The sequence below is a fragment of the Sinohyriopsis cumingii genome, chromosome 8, assembly GCF_028554795.1.
Source record: "Sinohyriopsis cumingii isolate HCF-2022 chromosome 8, ASM2855479v2, whole genome shotgun sequence".
NCBI classification, from domain to species: Eukaryota; Metazoa; Mollusca; class Bivalvia; order Unionida; family Unionidae; genus Sinohyriopsis; species Sinohyriopsis cumingii.
The window spans coordinates 89,147,031-89,172,595 of NC_142968.1; the positions used below are offsets into that span (position 1 = coordinate 89,147,031).

Consider the following 25,565-nt stretch of genomic DNA (forward strand, 5'->3'; position numbering starts at 1 on the left):
CACCTTGGCGTATCAAACAGATATATTGGTATTTGTTCCCAGCGACATCTCTTGGATTTAATGATTTGCCTCACTTAGTATATATTGCTGACAAATCAATAGCGTGGTGCATTGTACATCGGCCGAAAACGGTGGGGGCAATTGATCTAAAAAGTATAATTTGTAAGTTTAACATCAAAGATATGACTATGTACCGGAAAGAAGCCATCAAAGGTTTATTTGAAAGAAACGAATTTGTGCAGACACGGACCTGCATGAACAAGTTGCCTATTTATACCATTCATGTTGTGTGCTTCCTGTGACAGATCAAGTACAGTGTTCAAATTTGAACAACTTAATTTTGCCGCCGCATCGAATGAAATTAGCATATCCGAAGCATAGAAATATATGCTCCATACGCGAAGGTGGAGATATGATTATCATATTGGAACCTCGGCTAGCGAAGATGGATATATGTAGGGATTCCATAAATATCAGTTTGCACATACTCAGATAGGTGAATACATAATTTAAAATAATTCACCTTATTAGTGATCTATCTATTTATATAAATGTATCAATGTGTGATGACAATTATTGTATTCCACAATAATGTTAAGCAACATAGCAACCCGTTTCTGAATTCAGTTACATAAAAATACTCGTACATGTGGTTTTAAGAGTTCGATTAAGCTTTATTATTACAGACTCTGTTTTTGTCTGTGTAGTGGAAAAATAATCTGAAGTTTCTTTCTGCAATAAATCCTCGACATTTCGGTTCTGAAATTATTTCATTTCATCAAACTGTTCTTTTCCTCTAATTTTGCTTGTGCTAATTAAAATATTTGTTTAAAAGCCTAGTTTATGTCATCTCCCTTTGTATTTTCAGATTTGTGGCCCATTTTAAGAAAACACACATCCCTGTTAAGATGCATCAAATCTATGAATGTGCTGTCCATACGCTGGCATATACACAATGTCAACCTGGAATTGCCATCCTGAGATACTAATATAGACCCTGCCGTATGGAAGTAAAAAAAATTATGACGTTAACGTATTCCATCAAATGACTCATATTTACATAAGAAACTCAACTTGTTGGATACGCGAATGTCTTAAATAGTAGTTTCGTCCTCACCGTAATAAGTCATTTATTTAAAAACGTTTTTAATATTTTAAATGAGCTTGACAGTAAGCAAACTCGTGCCTTTTTAAGAACTACATACAAATGTAGTAAAGAAACGATGACAAGTTTTCAAAGAAATATTTGGTTTTATTTTCAGGTTCAGATGGCGTAAAAATAGGGTCTGGGATACAGACAAGAGCAAACGTATTATTCTTCCCATGGCTTTTATAAAAGAAGTATCCTCTCATTTTTTAAACTTGAAATATGAATATGCATTTATTTTGATATTTGATACAGAAACAATTTTATATTCGTTCTCAGTTGTCTTCATATTACAACTGAAATATATCGTAACGTTTGCCAGTTTTCTCTATAATGCCTCAACAAATACAGAATCATATTTTTATAAATAGACTACTTTTACAATTTTCCATGAAAATTCAGCTGGGACTCCTAATCATCAATAGAGAAAACAGAGTTTTTATTTTCATTAAAGTTGTAAAAGTCTCAGTAATGTTAAATTATATTTTGGCCTCATAATTTCATCTTAAGAGAAATTGTCATATAATACATATTTATTCAATTTATTAAAATCATTTTATTAATTTTTGCATAAGAATGCATGCATATCGAATAATAGTCTGTTATTCATTAAGGGAGACATCATCTGAGTAATGTACTTTGAATGTCCTGGACAGAATTAGTATACTTTTTCTTACGATCAGTTGAGCCGGAATGACACATCCATCGATTACGAGTGTTTAAATCTAAAATTCATTGAGTACCTAGTAGAAGAGATATTCTAGGATACTCCAGATGTAATCCAACCTCGATACAAGGGTTTTAGAATAGTTATGAATATTCTGTTACAACTTGTTGTTACATGTCAATACATTCAATGACAAAATGACATTTTCATAAAATGATCAGGAATTGCATGTACATTTCGCCAGACACATGCAACTGTAACATAGGCGAATGACATTGATCTACAAATCTGGGAAAAGGAGAAACAGTTCTGTTCATGAGAAAAATAACACACTAGACAACCAGAGCATTCTTAGCGTATTCTTTAACTGACATCAATGCTGACTTGGACAAAGTTTACATATGTACTTTTCTTTGATATACAAAAAATTCTGAGTCGATTCAATCGTTTTAAAGATGGTTTCGAATCCATGGAAGATGGCGCGCGTAACACCGTTGTCTGCGATTTGTGAGCGGAAAGTGGCTGATGTAATGGCGGACATCGAGTAAGATACCCAATATACAGCGGATGATATTTTATATTTTGAACATTGAATTAATTCGCAACCTGTTATTAATATATTGAACCATTGTTTGAATCTTAGAAAGGTTTGTGCAAGATGGGATACCCATTGGTTCACGACTTATCAGAAACAGGCTTGGGTTGAAATTGCCAATCATTTACAAGCCAATGTTAATAGGAGTAAACAGATACGTTTGGACGAGACGTAGTTGAATTATAAAATTACGCGCATTTCTTCCCCGATCAGGCACCTATGCATGACTCTGCTGGTATCATTAGACACTTGTATGCCTTATTGGTAAAAGTGGTGAAATACTACTAACCCTACCGTCCGCGCACTAGTCCTCGCACTAGTACCGGAAGTATCCATCAACTCAATAACAACGCACTGGAGCATACATTTGTCGATTGAACATACTGGTTAAGCAAATATAGCATCTAAAGTTTGACACATTGTTCATACAACCCTTGTTTAGCTGCAAATGACCTTAATTCCGTTATCAAAGACTCGCAGACGGTGGGTCAGAGAAGAGAGGAAGGGGGAGGGACATGTGGGCAGTGGTGGTAGGGTCATTGGAGACCGTGACAATTTTGAAAGCACCATGGGATTTGGATGTAGAGTTACAGTGATTTGAGAAAAAATTAATAATTGGATAATCAGACGAAGAAAGTGTATAAGAGTGTATCAGGAATACTTGAAGATATTTCTCTGAATTATTGTTCGCTGAATAAGATCTGTGTTTTAAAGCGCAATAATAGTCATCACATTGAAATGCCACTCGTATTATGATAATTCTTCAGAGGATAAGATATGACCACTTACGTTCATGCAACCAATTTCTACTCGACATTTGTTGAAAGAAGAATTGTATTTTTGGTCCACTTAAAATTGAAATTTAGAGTCCTAGTGTAAAGAATGCGCATCGCAAGAACGTTTCCAGTTGGTCTGGAATAGACAGATATTTTTGTCGATTCCACTGAATTCTCAATTATGGACTAGATTTATTAGCTCTGTCGATTCCACAAGAAGTACATGTGATTTGAGCAGGGAGGAATGCGTCTTCACTCACCTGTGTGTGTTTATGTTTCTTTTATTGAATGTTTGGAATCATAATGTGGGAAACTACGAACTCTTTGAAGTGAAATTATCAAAAAGACGCTATGGAATATCACGTTCATTTAATTTTGAGTGTAGTAGGAAGAATGATATTGCAGTTGGAAATGTAGTCGAATTTCGATGTGTGCAATCAAGTTTTATAACCAATGACATAGCGCATGTACTTCGGATTCGCATAACTAAGTAAGTTCATTGTGAGAAAATTCAATATATATATATATATATATATATATATATATATATATATATATATATATATATATATATATATATATATATATATATATATATATATATATATATTGTCGAATATACTTACCAGGCTCTAAATCTCTGTAGAAGACAGGCCAATAGGACAACAACTAAAATAGCTCCCATTCCAAGAACGACATACAGCAAATGGTTTGTGGATGTAAATTCTGAAAATACATTTTACAATCATCAATGCATCATAAAAATAAAGTATTTCATTCATTTCTTCATAATCGCAAGCCGATCACAGTGCATTTTTCTATTGTTAGCAATGCAATGGTAGAAGCTTATGTATACATGAAATATGAGTATTGTATAAAATACTTTTTTTTCTCGATCAAATGTCTACGTACACAAAGGAAAATTTTCTCTGTCAAAATGTGTTAGATAGACATCATGGAGTTTTTGTAAAACTTCATAGTTTTTGGAGTGGCAAAGCCTTAAGTGGAAGTAGTTGCCAGTCAGTATGCTAAACTGTGCGGTGCGTTAACTCATAGAAAACTATGTTACGCGTTATTGCTCCACGTACAGGTTGGTTGGCTCGCCTCTTGCAGATAGTAAAACGTTTTGATTTCTTATCTTTTCCAGTATTTTTGTAATTGATTTAAAGTAGAGGCTGCAAAGTAAGATGAAAATGAGGTGCAAGAAAAATTTAATATATAGATAGATGCATGAAAGTATTGTTTACAGGAAATGTTAGGGTATTATAAAAACAGCGCGGAGGAAACAATCAAATCGATAAACTAGAAACGTGAGCTTTCGAAGGCTCCATTAACGCACTAGCATCTGAAAATGGTATAGTCTGAGTGGTAGGATGTGCTCAATCCATGCTTTCGTGACTAAAGAAAATGTGATAAGATGACTGCATAAACCCATTTTGCAACGAATACATACTGCTATTATGAAATGTTCCAAGTAGAATGGCAATCTTAAGCTTTTTATGGATAGGTTATATGCATAGGATAGTTGTGCCTTCGCGATAGATGTTAAGAGAATTTTTGATGAGCAAAATAGAAACATTGCATTGTCACTAGTAAAATAGGCATGAATGACATGTTTGGACTTCACAAGTAAAATACATGTAATGGTACTTGCCCATAGAATTTGGCTGTCATTAGATGTCGGGAATGTTCTATAGTCGTTCTGTCAGAGTGCATTCCTCGTATCAAATGTTATCGAATTGAGAACAAACGGGTCAGCAGTTAATATATCGCACGGAGAGGAGCAATGTCTGGGTGAGTTCTACCTGATTTATGTTAGAGGTGGAACAGCAACATGAAAACAAAGGGCAAATATTGTCAAATATAAGATAGACTTAATAAATATAAGATAGACTGATAGTCCAATTATAAATGGTAAGTTAAAGAAAAACAGAGTGGAAGAGACTTTTAAACATGTTTACCAGTCGATTCTGCGTCCGTCCATTGGGATGCTGTTATGGTTGTAAAATCATTGGCCTCTGAAAAGAGGAAAGCGAATAAGGTGAAAACACGGTTTTTTGCCAGTCTTTAATATAAATTTAAAGAGGGAGCTGTATCCCGATGAAATACAATTTTGGATGAAATGGAAATATTTCATCCACACTTTCTTGACTAAGTTGACATTGTGCCATGGAGACCTAAATACCACGTTTGCAGCAGATAAATATTTTTCATTTCGTATTGGTAGGGTTTTAGTTTTGATAAAAGAAAGTCTGGTACTGGTCATTGGTTTGTGATTGTTATTAGTCCATTATATATTAGGTGTAGTGTACATGTTTTCATAAGTGGTTGATGATGGCATGGTTCGGCATGTTGCACACCAATAATACTTTCACTCGTATGAATATCTTATATATTTTGGCTGTCATTAGATGCCGTAAATGTTCTTTAATCTTCCCATCGGACTGCACTCCTAGTGTCAAATTTTATAAAACTGGGAACGAACAGGTCAACAGTAGATATACTTCACAGAGAGGAATAATGTTTGGGTGGGTTATATTACGTTTTACCTGATTTATATCAGAGACGGAAAAGTAACGTGAAGATGAAGGGCAAACATTGTCAAACAGACTGATCAAAGTATTGTTCAAAAATAAAAGAGAAGATAAAGAAAAGCAGAGCGGAAGAGTCTTTCAAATAGATTTACCAGTCGATTCTGTGCCCGTCCACGTGGATGCTGTCATGTGTGTAAAATCACTGGCCTCTGAAAAGCGGAAAGAGAATAAGGTGAAAACATGTTGCGTTATGCCAATTTATTGCAATAAATATATTGAGTGCTGTCACGAGTATATGCTTATTTTAACAATTAATCTAAGCTAGCAAATTGGTGGCGTATAATGCATCCAAGACAATGATTTTAATCTGATCACAAAGTTAATTCCATTTTTCAACGAACTGGGAACTTGAGTCTTTGGTATATGCAGTGGGTGTTTTATGTAATTGTGTTGCATCCACTGATTAACTGTGATATGGCTTGATCTAATCACAAAACTTAAAGCTATCATTTTCACTGACTGAAATGCTCTCTGATTCCGTTCTTTTCAACTTCGACTGAGCAACAATGGAAAATATATGCAGCATTTCCAATTAAAAACTAGTTTAAGTCACCCGATTACTCGTTCTGTGCAAATAATGATGATATACAGAGACAATAAATCGACAGAATTATGAGTGCCTCTACTACAGAATAAGGATTCAGTCTCATAAACAATTGTCGTCGCATAATGTCAAATGAAACCATTCGAAGCAGGGCAGACGCTAAAATCACAATAGTGCAGCTGAGGGGGAGTTTTCCTATACAAATATTGGGACATTAATGCATATCAAGTAATTAAATACTATGTAAAAGGCAATTCTGGGATAATAGGAAGTATGTTAAGGTTCTCATAGCTTTCTGAAATCTTCGTACGTAGCGTAACGAATCTATTTTGTACATACTGAAATCCCACTCGGCAGTGATTGGCAGATCCCGAAAAGATTACAAGCATTTATTCCGGTGATCGAAATTTGCATAATTATATGCCAAATTGTGTACACTGAAGCTGATGACGTAAAATACAACCACGCTTCTAGACAGTGCAACATGTCAACAACAGTGATTAGGATATTGTTCTGATCCCGTTCATGTCTCATTATCCTTTTCGTTTCTACTTTTATTGTGAAAGGAAACATTGAAATTTATATTAGAGCTACTTTTATAGTTATATTTAGATAGTTGCTGTGGTACGAGAATGATTTAAATCGACATTTTTCGTATGACGTTTAGAAAAACCCACATGTATTCGATTTTTTCTATAGTATTAACACACATGCCTGCTTGCCCCCCACCCCCACCCCCTGCAAAAGCATAGGACATTTAAAAATACTCAAATCGTAATAATTTCATTAATCAATATATCAATTCTATAAAGATTGTCACCAGTGGATCAATAAGACTATCAGTTAAAAGGCGTTTAAACATAGCGGAACAAAGTTGTGTTATGCTTTTTCAAGTTAATACCTTTACATTGACAAGGTATTAAATTAGAGTTTTATCAAAATATGTGACTGGGGTATGGAATCCAGGCCCAAAACTCAGGGACAGCTCAGATGGGAGAGTCCTGATCCCCATAAATGAACACACGCAGAATGATACACTAACCTATCACTTGAAATGAAATTTGACCACCGTTTATTCGTGCGCATGTGTATTGGGTATTATGCACACTAAGTAAATAAATAGACATATAGACTTTGCTTTGGTGGCCATTCGAGGAATGTCGGGGCCGTTTTTAAATTTTGGACTCCCCCAATACTTTACCTGATCCGGCTCAGAAAACTTCCATCAAATCACAACCTCGCGTGAATCCTCTATTTGCACTATATTCTTATAAATTTGATAAGGAATCATGAGTACATCGGTTATCAAATTATGAAATACTTTTACACTACCGAGACAATTTGTCCACGGTAGCAATTATGTGTAATAGAGAAGATACACAGTGAATAATAAACTCAGATGTAGAGACTTTATGTTATTACCCAGACTAAAGTCAGTTCACGTTCAAACGCAAGTCCAGAGCGATCCTTTAAAATAAAGAAGAAGAGGAAGTACGAGGCGTGGAGCAAGAACCAGAAGGGGAAGAGGAGGAGGACATGGTGTGCAGCCTGAAAACAGAGCTGACCAAGCTCTACACAGAGTTCAAACAAGGCAGACAATACTGAGGATAATGGTGCATGTAGATCATGCAAAACAAGTATCGATACGTCTTGAAAAATGTTTGTTACGGTGCAAAAACTCTAATATCTACAAGTCAGTAGTGTTTTGCACAACTTAGAAAATGTATACTTATATTGGAGGATTATTTATTTTAACAAACAGTGTATGTTTAATCTGCTTTACTTTTGTTTCTACTCACCACACCACCCTACTAGTATTTGATAAAGGACGAACGTGCACAGATAACGTAAAAAATGCAGAGGCCACCTCGCTTATATAGCTGCCTTTCATGACACCAACTATAATACATGTCATCTATTTTGTGTTTGTCAATCACCGTACTTAATGATATAGGGCTACTGGTTTAGCAATTTTAGCAACCATACTGAAATACATAAAGTGATTTTAAAAAATGCTTGTGATACATTTAAATTCCTGTGGCAATTAAAATATAAACTTGCTAAAATCATTTAATAGGTAGAGGTGATCTACGCTAGTGGAATACGAACAAATATTTAACTATTTTAAGATCGATTTTCCCTTCTTCCGAGTTATAAATGTGTAATTTTTATTATTTTAAAAATCAAAATGGTAAAAAAGGATATGAGATCTTATTTGGAGCTTAGCGATTAGACCTCTACAACATTTGTATATCTGTTTAAATTCTGTAAAATGATGATCACACTTGTATTCTTCTGTTTGAAATACGATGCATGCCGTAAGGTGTATTTCTAAACCACCACTCCCAGAATATGTCAAGATAATACTATATGGTACTATCGTTATAAACATTAGGATTTAAGGATCCTAATGCTTAATTTGCCCAGAATTTAGACTGAACATGACGGCTTGAAGAAAAAAAAAATATTTTCATATTTGATAAATCAGTTTGGGTAGGAATTGTAATTGCCCAGTCTGCTTGTCACTCAATTTTTCAACCTCTGAACTGGTGATTACTGAAAATGATTTCTGTACTACCACTTGACACAGTCGCAATTTTGAAACTTCTTTAAATCTTTCAATAACTTGCATGTATTCCTTGAGCATGTTATTGCCAAAGATTACAACTTTTACGTACAAAATATATATCACAAAAGGTACTAAATAATTTGACAGGTATGTGGGCTGCATTACAGAAAATCTCTTTCTGTATACGATATATGTGTAGCAGTTTACGAATGTGTAACTTACACTTTCTACACATAAAATCAAAATACTGCACCCATTTACACACATAATTAAAACCTTGGTAGTTGCTCTTACAATACAACATTTTACAATCACTGAAGCATATATTTCCAAAGTGGACATGCAAAGACGGATATCTGATGTAAATACACGATTATGGTAAATGTTGAAATTTCATGGTATTGTGATTTTAGCATTCAAGCCTTTTGTACCACATACATATGGGGATTCAGTATGCTTAATCTTTAAAACAAATTCAAGGTGATCATAAAAATGTGGAGCCAGACTGCAGGAGGGAAGTGTTCTTACAGACGTTACAGTTCCACCCCAGATTTGTCTTTATTTTAGCCAGGTCCAAGGCAGTGTGGAGGTTATCCGCTAACCCCTGACACAAGATTACCAGAGTGGTGTGCGTGTAGAAAATGTAACACCTGGAAAAGGTTAATGGAGAGACAGCACTGCATATCACTTCTGTCGGTAATGAATATATATTTTGTATAGAATGCCTACTGTCGCTTAAAGCATTATTCATACTATTTTAAGAGGTTATTTAACATGGGAAGTTTCAAGACGTTTAAAGAGACTGCTTACCAAATGAGACATATGCTTAGATATTTTTATGTAACCACTATGAATGAATTTTAAAAATGTCAGCCGTCGAAACCGATATGCAAATGATAAGGACTTTTTTTTAAAAATTGATCCTCATTGAGTAGATTTATGTCATTATCTGGTTTCAATGTGGGTACCTCACTATGCTAAACAGTTTCAATGTGGGTACCTCACTATGCTAAACAGTTTCAATGTGGGTATCTCACTATGCTAAACAGTTTCAATGTGGGTATCTCACTATGCTAAACAGTTTCAATGTGGGTACCTCACTATGCTAAACAGTTTCAATGTGGGTATCTCACTATGCTAAACAGTTTCAATGTGGGTATCTCACTATGCTAAACAGTTTCAATGTGGGTATCTCACTATGCTAAACAGTTTCAATGTGGGTACCTCACTATGCTAAACAAATTTAACCTGATGATGATAAAAGGATAATATTCTTGTATTAATATTATCTTCATCTGTTCCAATTTGATCCCAATGCAGGAGTCTCTGACTTCTAGAAATGCTTCCTAAAGCTTGTGTGCCAATATTAGGAAAATGGCTTGTACCTAATATAAAGTTTTCATGACTTGTACATGTGAATAATATTCCAATATATTGATGGCCAAGCAAGGATCATAATATACAATCAAGATATAAAATTATGCATTTAAACAAACTATCTTCCCTTCTTTGTTTCTCATTACACCTATGGCAATATGGATATTGGAGTCCAAAGCAGTTAGATCATTCCGAATCCTGTACACAGGAGGGGTGTATGAAAATCTCTTGGCACAGTACATCAGGATATGCTGATGAAAAACTTCGAGCTCAGCAGTGCTTCTGCAATTATCAAGAAAATGTATCTTGTAATGTGTCACTTGTAATCTGCTAACAGATTAATACAATTATAAAATAATCATTACTGTTGGTACATTTAGTATTCATCAAATCTTTACTGTAGTGTTTATTGATACAGAATGTCATGGAATTGTTTTATACATCATATGCATGTATTATATTTGAACGTACCAAAGACTTGAGAAGGACAGTCATTGTACATGTATCATGTATACACATCTTATGAATGCTAACTTATTTAAGAGCTTTAAATGGTAAATACATACAGTAAAGTATTCTTAAATTGAGAATAAAAACATTTAAAGCAGTCTTAACAATTGTCTTATAAATACCATGCAATTATTGAAATCCTGAAATAGCATACCTAAAATTTAAGTAATACTCCACTATGTTTAGTATCCTTTGTGTCAAGATTTTCAGCCCTTTGGCGTCCTTCTTGGGATAAAGATAAGGTTATGTCCTCTCTTCATTCTTAGACAAAGGTTCATGTAGGCATTTATTAACGCCTTGGCCATGTGAAAAGATTCACTCATGTATTGGTGATGTGTTGTATGACACTCCTCCAATGCTCTGAAAGAACGGCACAATCATTATATAAAGCACCTAAAGCTGGTCTCTTTGTCATCATGATCCCGAATTGCCCCTTCAATAGGTTATAAGACAGGTTGTTTTATTTCATCAAAGGAAAGCTACATTGTAGATTTGACTAATGGTTAATGTGGCAGGACCACAGTTTTGCACAGATCAGTATTCCTTCAATATTCCACATTACTCTGACATTTAAAGTAAATTATTTTTCACAGACTACATACAGCACCTACAAGATTTGGTGAGGTATATACATGGATAAAATATATATTAAAATAAATCAGAAGATAATGATTATGCAATGTAACTTTGATTGCAGAAAAATATTATTTAGTAGCTAACGGTTACATGTGTCTGTGCAAACTACAAGAACAGAAATCTCAATAAAAATTGTTTATAGAGGCTAGCAAAAATGGTTCACCATGTATTTGGACCATATAATATAACCACATTTTCTTTTTGTTTTGCAACTTTAAAAAATAGACAAGTGAAATAAGGTTAAAAGTGCACGAAGAGCAATCATCAAAACAGTTTTCCAAATCCTAAAGCTTTATAACAGGAAAGTGTGAAAACCAACACGTTTGTAAAATTCAACAAAATTTATTTTCCTAATTACAACATGGGAATTTAAAAAGAACTTGGAGCATTGTGAATTAAATCCCAAATAGTCCAATACGGATTAAGATTAACAATTGTACGTTCATAATGATCAGAATACTTATCAAACAATTATAGGATAATGGTAGCTATGCATTCTGTTATTTACAAAATGAATAAACTTGACTTTGACAAGTTCAGGTCTAAACATTTATAATGCATAGCATGTAATCATGGAGAAAAAGCCTAACAAACAATAAAATTAATATACATAACACTATAAAACTACTCTTTTGCTCATTTTACCAATAGCCTGCATTAGCTGCCAAATAGAATCATAAAGCTGATATGGACAAATCAAAATATCATGTTCAAGTAACAAAAGCTCTTTCCCTGGTTCAATCTCCTGGATTTAATTTGGTCTGTTTAAGGATATTATTATACTACTGAGTAATCTATGGAATAGACAGGATTCAATCTGTGTGTATGTGTGTGTGTGTATGTGTGCGTGTGCGCGAGGGAGAGAGAGGTTATACATATTGATAACACTCGTATATGTATCTAAGTTCCCTAATGAATTTAAAGAACCTGTCTCACGAATGTAAGGGACAAGTATACAAATAAGCACACAGGTATCCATAAATCAGCTCCAGAATATAGTATATACACAATGCAATCACCGAGTGAAATGTCGATCAGCTGATCGTATCTGTTTTGGGAATCTAACAAAGCAAATCTAGTCCTTATGCAAAGGTAGCAATCATAAAACAGAGCGCTTTCAAACATATTAACAAGATAATGACTGTGTAGAGAACACTTTCATCGTAGACATAGGCTTACCTGTATTACAACAACTTCACTATTTCAGTGTCCGACTTCAGTACTAACTCACCCATCAATGCTTTCCATCGAGCAAACTGGTCCCCAAGACGAATCCTTGATAGGTCCCGTTCGGTTTCTCTGACAGCATTTCAACGTTTCTTCTCGAAAAGCGACAAGAGCGAGCGACCTGTACGTTTTCGACGTTATCGTTCGTCAGCCATTTGTGTTTATAGTAGATACCTAAATTACAGCCACGTGACCTAGACGAAGATGACATGTCCATGTATGTCTTCATGTGAGGTTTCCGTAATAGTTCGTGGCCTATAACTTTAAATTAAAGCGGTCCGCCCAAAAAAAATATGCATTTTCTCTCGTTTATTTATAAATTTTCTAGTTGAAGTTATACAAAGACTAGTTTTTTTAATCATTTCAGCTTATAACTTTACACATTTAATTTGATGATCTTTAAAATACATATAATTACAGCCAGTCTGTAATATTGTGCCTTTAAATGCTTATAAACATAACTTGGGTGATCGAATGAGTCAGGAGGTCACTGACTAAGAAATACAGTACTTTGATACTGAGCAATGAATTAACCAAATCTTTTGCAGAAAACAATATTAACTTATTTTCCTAAGGAAGCACAACTTTTAGAGGCACCAAAACACAGCAACAGTCAATTGCAAATACTTTAAAATTTCTGATATATTTCAAGCACTTTTAACAATGTATCAAAATAGTAGTAAAACGTTCTTGGGGAAAATTGAATCTGAGTCAGGGCAAGTGATTTGTTTAGTTGACTTGTCCTGGGCCTTCTAATGAAACCGTATTTCTTTGAGCAGTGGAGAGGTAGGAAAAGAGAAAGCGACAAGAACGATACGAATAACAAGAATAACAAGTATTAATTACGCCTACAAAAACGAACCTATAAGTTACGTAAGGGTAGACATGTTTCCTAAATGGGAAACTAAAGCAGTTCAAAATGTGACAGTATACGTTTTTCGTGCAACAGTGACAATACTCTTTTTTATCACAATGATATATAGAGGATATCAATATTTTTGAGGAGATATTTCACCAGTAAAGTAGTTGTAGGAAACTGATCGGTTTCTCTCACTCACCCACTTTGTGGACTATCCACCCGTCCTAGCCTCTACCGAACATGACCATTTAGCCCCTCTGTGGTTCACTTTGAATTTTGATCTTGCGCACAGGCAAGTATTCACGTGACGAGAGTGATAGAGTAAATGTGGGTTAAGACTTGTGCGGATAGAATGGCCGCAATGTTGGCCTGTGAGGCAAAACACTGACCTTTCGTATTACACTACAGTGCTATTGTAGTCTGCAGTTCTGTGGAAACGAAAATCCTGGAGAGAGAGAGAGAGAGAGAGAGAGAGAGAGAGAGAGAGAGAGAGAGATGTGCTCAGGCAAGTATATGATAATGATGATATGATCAGTATATACGCTATGTGAAGATTTTATTTTACTTGATGTGTACTGTCTGTAAAACAGCAAGCGATCGGTTTTGTATTTGTTTTACGAGTTTTCTGCGATTTTACATTGCTTTCAGCACTGTCTCACACTCGATCACACTGATTATTTTATCCTTGATTTCCGCCGAGTACAGTTTACTGATCGTATTGAGACTGCTCTGTGTGACTGTAAGTAATTTGAAATAGAAAAGTACTCGGGAATGCAGTCACATCGAAATTAACTTGCTCGCATCGCCAGAGACACCGGCTACTATAGATATATCTCCGACAACAATCCCGATTGTTGAACCTAAATTTCGGATTTTATCGTGAGTCCATTCTCACCAAGACCAAAAGTTGCTAGAATTTCGCAAGCATCGCGGTTCTCTTGGTAATTTTATCTCTAAGCTGCTGCTCCGCTTTGATTATTTTTGACACCGGATAAGACGGAGGGTCTAGTATAGTTCTTATATTACTAATACAAACCCGAATTTCAAATGCACGACAGGCAGACCATGTCTGGTATCATCGTCACGTGCAGACGCAATACTCACACGCACTTCTGGCCAATAGCCCTTTTTTACAGGCACAGTTGTCATGCAGTTATAAAGTCTCTGCATAGGGAATACCAAAATCTTCGGAGATTGTGCGTTCTGATGGTCTGGCACTCTTTTCATTGAAATATAGACCGATTACACCAGAACCCTTGACATCTAACGATCGTCTTTGTCCAATAACTGTTACCCGAACAAATGCGTCCTTGTATAATAAAAGTCGAGACCTTTCTTTTCTCAACTGAGTCAATATTGTTTTTAAATATTTGATTGGGAATGTGACCGGGTCGAAGACGTCGGTGAATGCCACTTCACCATTGTAGAAACAATCACGCAGTGCTTTTGCGTCTGGTGCTGAAGTCAACGTTTGAGCATTTTAACGTGCACGTGCAATGATTTCAAGCTGGTGTTGAGTTGGTATTGAGACATCAGGATGATTCCAAATGTCAACGTCTACTTGACCGGTAACAAAATTTGTATCACAGGTCGTGCGAGGCTTTGGTAACACCACTTTGACGCAGATATACATCAACTAGTGGTGCAAAATTGTTATCGATATTAATATCCACTGCCAACTGATCTAGCTCCCCGTCGGTAGTAAATTCAGCAACTCCATTAATGCGATCAGATTCCATTACTTATATATTAGGACAAAATCTAATCTTAACTACAAACGCCAAAGACGGTTAACAATTCCATTGGATAAACGAGTGATTCCATCTCCGTTTCATCTCCGGTCACCAACGATGCTAGAAAGACAACTGTGTAAGTTTCTATAACAATACTGTCCGGGTTGGTAACCCCTAAGATTAGTGATGCATGGTCAAAACCAAGATGAGACTTATTCTTTATCAGTATTCCAATTCGTGTTGACATTGCTTTACTAACTTTCAAACGTGACTTTTAGGTCTATCAAAGTATTTTTCGTAAAATAAGCTAAAATAAGTCGACCGTTAAATAACACTACTTCGTCAGCTTTTTCTTCACCTTCTTTGATTAATATTACACGAATTTGGTGCCATGATGTTACTACACGTAATGATGCGGGGACGTAAGCGATTTCTTCTTACACATAGTGTCTTATTGCAATATTGGCTGCATCAACACAGTTTGTGATAAATGCAACCGACACGCCTCAGTCTCTGATTAATGAATCAACATAGGGTTGTGATCGACGTTATGCAAATCCAAGATTTGGTGTTAATAATAATATCTTCTATAACTGCAGGGGCAATCGGACCAGCACGGTCATTAGGTCGTCTAATTAAATACGATCTACAATCTACATGATCAGTAACATCCTTGGCAAACATCATGTTTGGGCGGTTCTCGTGTAATCATCGCTGTGCTGGTCGAATCCGAGAATCTTCGTGGCCACGTCCACATTATCCAAAATAGATTATATTTATATTCCATCCATGGAGTGACGTGCACTGTTAAACTACACCATGATGCCATTGTTAACAACTCCCCCACTTCCAAAAGTACCTCGCATAGAAGACCCTGGAGATGTCTTGCACTTGCAATTCTATTCCTAACTGATTGCGATCCCTGGTTGGATACTAGTAATACTAAAAATCTCTCTTGTTTCGATCCACCAGCATAGGCGCTCCCATGTCAAATTATTGATCAAAAAGTTCTTTCTTTAATAGCGTGTAAATCTTCCAGTCCCCACTGTGAGTGTTTTGGTGGGCTCGCATATAATCTACGAACAACATCACCAAGTCCAGGTCCATCATAGGTCATATAAACGGATTTCCTTGCGTTCGCTACGAGTTTCACACGCACTCTTACGAGAGTCATTCTTGTTAATATTAAATGTCGCCATTATTTCACTCCGCAGATCGACCGCGTGCCAGTCTTGGTCTAACAGCTTCGACGATTCCAGCATAGCTTGGTTTCCTCAGTTTGAATTTTGACATTTTTTTGTTGTTGCTGTGAACGGTAACAATTATACCAGTAAAGATAATTCTTCCCTTAAAGGTCGGGTCCACAACGAGCCTTCGAATTTTATTATTTCGTGCACAAAATTGAACCGGATTCGTTTGAGCAGATTATCCATGGTTTTTCTCAATACCGGCAATGTTCGTCAGCTTGAAAAAGTCCTTCTCAATGTCATTGGTGGCCTTTGTACGTAGGTCCGTATTCTTCAGAATGTACGGAGCCATCCAAGCTTACTGATGAAATCCAAACATTCAGCGCATCTTGGTGACGCGCATACCCAATGGCAAGTACGACTTCATATTTCTCACGTGCAGTACATAGTTGTGTTTTTGTTCATGAGACTCTGGACGAGTTTGGAGCATTCTGTGCACTGTCGGCGGAACTAATGAACGATCGAGTACTGATACAGGGATAAGTATGTACCGGACACCGACAGTGTTTCTGGGGCCAGCAGATAACCGTCGTGGGCCTCGTGTAAATGCTCATGGTATCCCAGGTAGACGTCAGAAAAGTATCATTGGTCACCATGTATGTTGTGATCGTGCATTTCCTTTTGTAGATCATTTCGCTCAGGATCGATATACTGAAATTCACCCAGTGGCAACGTTTGCATCATGGCCCATTCCTATAAATATTTGGCGTCGAGATGCATTTTCTTACGGTTGGCTTTAGTGGGATTATACCCGAACATGTTGGGGTTGTTTCCACAAGCATATCTTTGACTGGAACTAGATATTCCGATACGAAGTGATCGCATGATAAACAGATGATCGTCAATATCAGTGAGGAATTTCAGCTCGATTTTGGTCTTGGACAACAATGCATCTCAGCCGATACCCGGTGATGAAAACTAATGGGAGCGAAAGAGCGTATACACGTGCATGGCGATATTGCGAAATGACTCAAACACGTCAGCGAGCATCAGCAGATCGATGTGCATATACAAATCGTGAAAGTCACCACGATTTTTGCACAAGAACCAGTACTAAACTATCTTCGCATGTTCTTAGTCGGCGGCGATGAATACAATTAAATTTGCTTTATCCTTCCTGTACTAGCACGGATAGACACCTTTTCTCCTGACCATGTCCTTATTATTAGGAAAATGTCAGCAAATGATTTTGTAGTTCTCCATCGTCAGATTGCTAACTTATTTCTCAAGGGACGAATTTAGAAACTGGATAGAATAGACGAAAGGAAATTGTCCCACAAGAAACGGCATGCATTTTGCCATGGTGTTGGTGATCACGCTAATAGTGAGTCGGATGCCGTGGCTACTGCTCGCATGATCAAGTAGCCATCGTACCCAAGCAGTTTATGAAGTACTACAGGGATTTTGGTTTTGCTGGGATAAATTCTCAACCGCACTTAATATGCGTTGTGTGCGGAACCTCCGTACGCACCAGCGATTTGATAGTGATAACGGTATCTAGAATCTTGACTTTTACTTTCATCGCTACACAGGATTTGATCTTTATCATTGAAACCTTTTTGCACAAATCCAGCAGTGACTGGCTCCAGTAAATTATCCAATGTAATTCACAGTTATAATCATACGTACTTTTGAATCGAGCTGCCGTCGAATCCATTTCACTGTGATTTCGATCGATCGGAGTAATACCTCTGCTTTGTCTGGAGTACCCGGACAACGATCAAGGAATGGCGATTTTTTTTCCTTCACTAAAATCACTGCATAACAAAATCCGAATGGAATTAGTTCTGCGACTTGCACTGGCTTGTCGATATCAATGAGATTTGTGTCTTTGTTCTCAGCGTCTGTCACAGCAACATTCAGGCATTCAAATTCTGCGAAGATAATAAACAGGACATTCACCTTTTTTTGCAATGCAGTAAATTTCACAGTGTTTTACCATACTTGGGTATGATTGTGAGCTGTTGTTCTTCACTGATACCGCAGCAGTAAAAGTCATGACTGTGAGCATTTCTTGAGTGTTAAATACTTTGCATGCATATTTCTTGCTGTTATGCTTGTTGTGCCGATTAAGCATCCGATCAAGGTCCTTTTGAACGATTTTGAATCTTTCAATTCATTCAGCAACTACAAATCAATCTGATTTCATTTGTGATGACCTTCGTCATACGGTGAACACATTAACAGAAATACCTTGGTTCAACGTTTCAAATTTCTTCAGTGTGGCTTTGGCCACTTGCACAGGAAACTCCATATCACTATTGTTGAGTGTACCCAGGCGTGGCTGATATTTTTGAGGCCTGTCTTGATTATCACTGACCGGATATAGCGCTAACAGGAATGTCCACTCAAAACAACGATTATCAAAATTCTTCACGTTGATCACTGACTTTGGCGGTACCCATTTTGGTGCAGCCATGTAACTAGATCCAAGAAACGGGTGATACGGCGAGAGATAGACCTTGACCGAACAACATCTTTCGAGTGTCCATCCCGATGCTGCATTGGTGCATTTTTCAAGCGTTTTGAGAATCATTCAACGCCTCTGCCAATTTTATCGCTGATGTCACTGCTGTCTTTGCGATCCAGGATCGCGCAGGCACCGTTGTGAATGCACGGAATAAAAGCTTCATTAAAAGGTGAGACTACGTTTTTGTTCATCCTTAGTACGAAGCCGGTCTTGTTCATACAAGTCTAATATCGCAATGATGTCGGCCTTTCTTGCGCCACAGGGTATTCGGATATTGTGCTTGCTTGCAAATTGTCTTAGTTGTTTTATCGATGTTTTTGTTGTTGTTGTGGCAGTGGCAACTGGTGGCGGTAATACTTGCAAATTATGTACAAAGATGGGTCTCAATAATTCAAGCACTGCTGATTTTCTCATACGACATGGAATTTGCATACCATGATGCCACATTTCAGTCAAGATCGTGCCCAGCGGACTCCACGTAATTGTTTGAGTGTGTGTACTACATTACTCGTAATGGCATAATCTGCCACAGGGTTCATATTTTCTAAGCCAAGATGTTTTACTTTTGTTGTGTCCCAATATAAATGGACTTGTACGTTGCAATGTTATGGAGCTTTCTATTTACATACGTGCAAGCGTTTATCTAATTGACAAAAACAGGGCTAGATTTTTCTGTTAGCAGCTCTCACATTCGTACTCTCCATAACGAACATGAAGCTGTACGTCAATCCTTCCAAATAATTGACCACCCCTCTCTCAGAATAACCACAGCAAACATCTTTGCTGTTGAGAAAAACATTTTTGCAGAAAAGGATCCGCCTCAACACGTACAAAGTAATCATAATTGAATAATATAGCAACATAACCTTTGTAGGGCGATCGTCCCATGCACCCAATAATCTTGAACCTCCCACTGGGATATTCATCCACGTTTTATCTCTGAAGAGAACGTCAAAACATGTACTTATATACTTGCTCTGCCGTCTCTTTATAGCGGCACAGTAATGTGCTCTGTAAAATAAATTGGCCTGGGTGCCATTCTTTACTTATGGTTCCTGATGCATCTGTCTAATTGGCTGCTCTAAAACATACTCGTCATAAACCTCATCAAAAACGTCAGGTACAATGGGCGTGGTATCCTATTTCTTTTGACGGTGTACTCTTTCATGCATGATATTCTGCAGTTTCTTTGTAGTTCTGTTGCTTCAAACATTTGTCCAAGTTTGTTTTGTTCTATTTCTAAGGTCACTTCCATATTCACCAACTTAATAATGTGCTTTGAGTTTGTTTCGAAAAATTCGTACATTAATTTTACCTCCCTAATGACGCATTGTAACAAAACAGACATTTCATTTTTTTTATAGTTATATCTCTGATCTCCCAATAATTTGTCAGGATTACGACACTGTGAGAAACGTTGGTATTTTATTTGAGGAAATTATTTATGTTTATTATTATTGAAACAGTTTTGTATGAAGATGTAAGCTAATGCATACAGTTTTGAAACGTATTGATTACGAATATTACTTGCATACTTACCTGGACCATTTTGGATATTTGGAAAAATACAAGTAGCTATCTCCTAACGCATCATTTGTTTTTATAAGTCACTTTAAAAAATCCGTTTCAAAGATTCTGGCATTGGCAGTTAGATTCACGATGTTAAGAAATATCTTGGATTATAATATTTGTTGCCGTTTCAATCATATATCCAATATGTTTAGAGAGGGCATTCTCTATGCAAGCATTTGATGAATTGCACTGTAAGACCATGGATGAAGCCGAAACATTATGCAGAACCATTGTTTCCTCTGAGTAAGATTCACATACTATATTTGAATTAAAACATGCTGCTTCTGTAGTCATAACCCTTAAACACGTTCAATGTGTTAAATATCCTTTAGGAAGTATCCAGTTGTCATATTTTATTTGCTCGATTATTGCCTTCACTTTTCGATGAAAACTTAAACAATAGAATATTCCCATTTGTGCTCAAGTATGTTTTGCTGATTTGTTCTTCCAAGTATCTTAAAAATACAACTATCAATCTATTGAATATAACTAGTAACTGTTTTCCAGGTTTTAAAAGGGAAAATGAAATATAACTGATGAATATGGGGATCTCCTCAGTTAGGAAATGTCCAGTCAAAGCTAAAATTGTTACACATTTCTAACTGTCTTGATACCGTTAGAACCCGGCCAACCGATTATTCATCTGTGTGTCTGTCCTTGCCTAACATTGTGTTATTCCATCTGCACAGTACACAATGGACTTCAGACCTTGGGAATAATTGAGGATAATGGTAAATGATCGCAACTTCTGGGCGTTTATCTAAGCCTGATATGGAGGGAAAATTAGAGATTATACATGAAAAAGGAAGAGAGAGACCCTTGACGAAGTGTGATATCCTATGCACCAGCAATGTACCTGTGTATCGTAAAATAAATTAATTAACAAAACTTAAATCAATGATGATTTAAAAAATAAAATATAAGCAGCTGTATCTATATATCTGCACTATAAATATAGTCTCAGTTTTAATAGATTCGTAACTATAAGTTGCATTCTTTGTTGTTTTCTTAATTTGTATGTAAATTATATATATATATATATATATATATATATATATATATATATAATTGTACGAGTTCCGTACATTCACTATTAACCCATTGCCTATTTGAGTTTCTATTTATCATATATTTGTTTTTCTTAATGTATATTGGAGAGAAAAGGGAAGGAATAATTTGGTCGATTTTGACTCATTTGCTGCACCTTTCCTTTCTTTCACGAAAATTAGTCGCTGGGCTCTTTGCGGAGTACTATGACCAGTAACATTTATGACATCTTTGTAACCATTTTCAATTCAAAGAGGAAATGGCCTTTGAATAAATATAATGTTTTACTCAAGCAACGTAATTTTTCAACATAGAATGTCTATGCAAGTTCAGTATGACGTCAAATAGGTTTAGTTCGGCTACATGCATGAGTATTATTATTGATAGCAGTAGTAGTAGTAGTTGTTGTTGTTGTAGTATTTTAACATGATTACATACCCCACATGAGGAAATATCCATATATTTTAGATTGTTTTGGATCTTAGCTTCACTTTCAGTACGTCATATAGGATCTCATTGTTTATACAGTTGATCTTTTAGGTACATGTTTGGCTGTATTCACTTAAAATGTCACAATATGTTATTTCCATCATGAATATGTTTATAAATGGTGATATATTTGAATTGAGTACTTTGACTGAGTGTGGAATGTAGTTTCAACTGATATCGCATTCCAATGAACCAGTCTACTTAATAATTGCTAACCGACATACATTAACATAGACTTCACATTTTTAAACAAATGATTTGAATTATGTTACACAGTTGATCTTAATAAGTACCCGGTACATGTCCCACATATACAATTGTCCGTCTTTGTTTACGGGTTTTCGGGATTAGGAGTTTACATTTTGTCGATGATATAAGATCTAATTGTACCTATAGTTGATCTGTGAGGCATATCATAAGCTGGAGCTCTTGAAAAATCCACAAATATTATTTCCATCTTGAATTAGCTTAGTTATTGTAATATCTTTCAATTTATTGCATTGTTACTTAGTTTTCCTGTATACTGGTACTTGCTAACTGTTGCACCAATGATCAAACCTCACCATACCTTTAGTGCCTTAAACTTGATGATATTTAGTGTACCTGATGATTTGGCCTGTAAATGGCTGAACATAATCTGATTACCATTCTTGTAGAATCCGAATTTTTGTGATAATCACTTTAATACATGTCCATTGTTTCACATTTCTGATTCTCAGTATGTCAAGTTTAGTGTTGTTTCCTGTGCTTGCACCCTGAAAGACATTTTAAAATTTCCATATCTATCACATTTTAACTTCATTTACTTACACCTTAATGTTGTATGCGATTACGTGAAACATATTAAATCTTTTCTGGTCTAACCTGGTATTTGAAACAATATGGATGAGATGGTTTGGTTTGAAATCTCTATAGTGGTCAAGCGGTGATACCAAAGTCTCATTAAGATATGTTCAATGTACCCTCCATAATTTACCATGATCAGTTGATACTACCATATTGATATATAACACCACTAAATTTAAATGTGTATTTAAAATCCTTTCAAATTTAACTTATCAGCGTTGTTATATCTCAAACATATTTTTGTACATATGTTGAGAGAGAAAATATCTTGTAATCCAAATAAGTTCCTACTGCATCAAAACATTCCTATAATTAAGGAAGATATAACAAATTTTGTTTTGGTGTCTCATGGACTCTTGACCAAAATCTTAGATGCTATGCAGCACCAACAATACAAATTTTCCGATAGCTGTCAACACCTTGTTTGGTGTGACATTAAAAAGTCTTCGTGAGTAAAGTTAATAATAAGTGTGACATTCAAATATAAATATTTGGCTAGAAATGGTCGTAAATAACCTGGCCTGATAGGACAATTATTACTCCCGGTTAAGTACCCACGAAGGTAGTCCTAGGTTAGTCTAATACTGTTTTTTCCACTCTCATTTGGTGGCGATACAAGAGTTAGATTTGGGCACACATGGTAATTATTTAAAGGTAATTGTTTAATTTGCAGAACATAAATATTGAGTTGTTGTTGTCTGCGTATATTGTGACCATGGTACACAGTGAGAAATGAGGCACTGATGCAGGCAGTAAGATATGTGAGCCAGTGCAGGTTGCTTTGTTTACAGTCATGAAACTAAAAAGAATGTCGGATAATTTATGGCATTTCTTTTTAATGCAATAGCTATTAATTAATCGTAAAATGTTTCGTACATTGTTTGTCTGTATAATGAGAGAGACTGCGATGCAATACCTTTATAAGAAATTTTTACATGTATTGTGGTACATACCAAATATTTCCAGAAAAAGGCTGTCATTCAATTCCTGTGAATTCAATTTTCGTTTCACCAAGTAAACCCCAGCATCATTTTTCGTGACATTTATGATGTTAATAATAACGGTCACTGTGTTGTAAGGAGATGTTTCTCCATTAATTGTCAACCGCTGGTCTAGATTATACAGACCGAAATAATTTCTATCGGGCCATCCCCACAGAAATTGTGTCGAGCCATGAAATATAGTGATGGCATCATCCTTAATATTGAATGTCCATGAAAGTGACACATTTCTCCCAATTATACCTCGTACAGTCCTTCCTCCGGAGACATGAAAAGGTGAGATGCAGCAGAACACCATATAGAAGATGATCATATCCCAGTTTTTGATTGCACAATGTGTATGTTCAGCTAACATGGTGTAAATCTTCTTTAGAAATCATAGTACACACCGCAAACATAAAATCTACTAGTGCACTGTTTCAGAAATAAGGTTACCATGCCTGTTCCCATATGTCAACATAATTACATATATTATGTTCGTTGTATAAATGAAACTGGCTGAACAGATTACTGTAGGCGTCCAAAGTCTATCCAGAGACAAGACTCTTGATAAGTCAAAAACACTCAATTTATTAATTTAAATGAAATTTAGAAAAGCCACCAGAGAACATATATTCTCCGATTTCCAGTATTTAATACCGTACTGAAACACAGAAAAGTGCCGCGTCCCCAACATTTGTACGAAATATAATTGAATACTCTAGTGCACATCAACATTTTCTGTAGATATTATGATGTGTATAATGTTTGTTTTAATGTGTCATAGTAATACCTGAAATTTGAAATTGTTCTTTCCGGTAGAACCGGAAATGCGAGTGATTTTGTGTTTGTTTGTGAAAGATAAAATAATGAAACAAGTACGTGACACATTGTATTACAATTGTTCTAATGCGCATAGTCGGTTTCTTAGTTTTCACTTCCGGTAATCGACTACTAAGCAAGTTAATATGGTTATAATGTTAAAATTTCACGTATCTAAAGCTCTAAATTGCATAAATTTAGATCCAAATATGTAATCTTGAGAAAGCCAGTCGGAATAAAATGACTGTATAAAAAGGTAATATGTGAGAAAAACGATGTTAAAACAGGGACTTAAATGATGTAAACGGTATAAGTCTAACATAAATTTTTTCAAAATCTTTTTCGACATAATTATGTATCTTCAGTAGCAAATTTTAAGTGCATGTACTTACATATATTTATCAAGTTGTTATAAATACAAAGTACATTTTATTAAGTTTTATACATAAACTCCAGGACTTAAGATAACGAATGCAAAAGGTCACTTTTTCACCAAGACAATTAAGAAAGAAAGAAACAAAATCGGATGCATAAAATGGATTGATTTATCCAAAATATAAAGACAAAATCTAGTCCTGTATTTCATTATATATATATATATATATATATATATATATATATATATATATATATATATATATATATATATATATATATATATATATATATATATATATATATATATATATATTTCAGTGAACAAAGTTTCATGTTCCAATATGGGACTGTTATTGCTCTTATCTGAGAGAATAGAAAAAGACATGATCCCCAAATTAATCAAAAAGAATGTTGTGAGATTGTATTTTACATGTATTGTTTTGTGATCATCAGGATGTGCGAATCGGAAATACATTTGTT

At 35.6% G+C, this 25,565-nt stretch overlaps 1 protein-coding gene and 1 long non-coding RNA gene across 2 annotated transcripts in view; both read right to left on the reverse strand.

Moving 5' to 3' along the window:
- LOC149794104 (uncharacterized) overlaps positions 1 to 24,562 on the reverse strand; it is a 40,292-nt gene extending 15,730 nt beyond the window's left edge. Inside the window, exons 1-4 of the mRNA XM_089966520.1 lie at positions 23,859 to 24,562; positions 5,872 to 5,928; positions 5,147 to 5,203; positions 3,812 to 3,911 (exon numbers count right to left, since the gene is read on the reverse strand). Coding sequence (XP_089822646.1) covers positions 3,812 to 3,911; positions 5,147 to 5,203; positions 5,872 to 5,928; positions 23,859 to 24,261 — 617 coding nt within the window. The 5' untranslated portion in view covers positions 24,262 to 24,562. The remainder of the gene's footprint in view (positions 1 to 3,811; positions 3,912 to 5,146; positions 5,204 to 5,871; positions 5,929 to 23,858) is intronic.
- Positions 9,071 to 12,787, reverse strand: LOC149794105 (uncharacterized). The gene is made up of 3 exons (XR_016422610.1): positions 12,647 to 12,787; positions 10,934 to 11,139; positions 9,071 to 10,551 (listed from the first exon to the last, which is right to left on the reverse strand). It is a non-coding gene; the product is annotated as an uncharacterized LOC149794105 (long non-coding RNA).
- Positions 24,563 to 25,565: the final 1,003 nt, after the last annotated feature.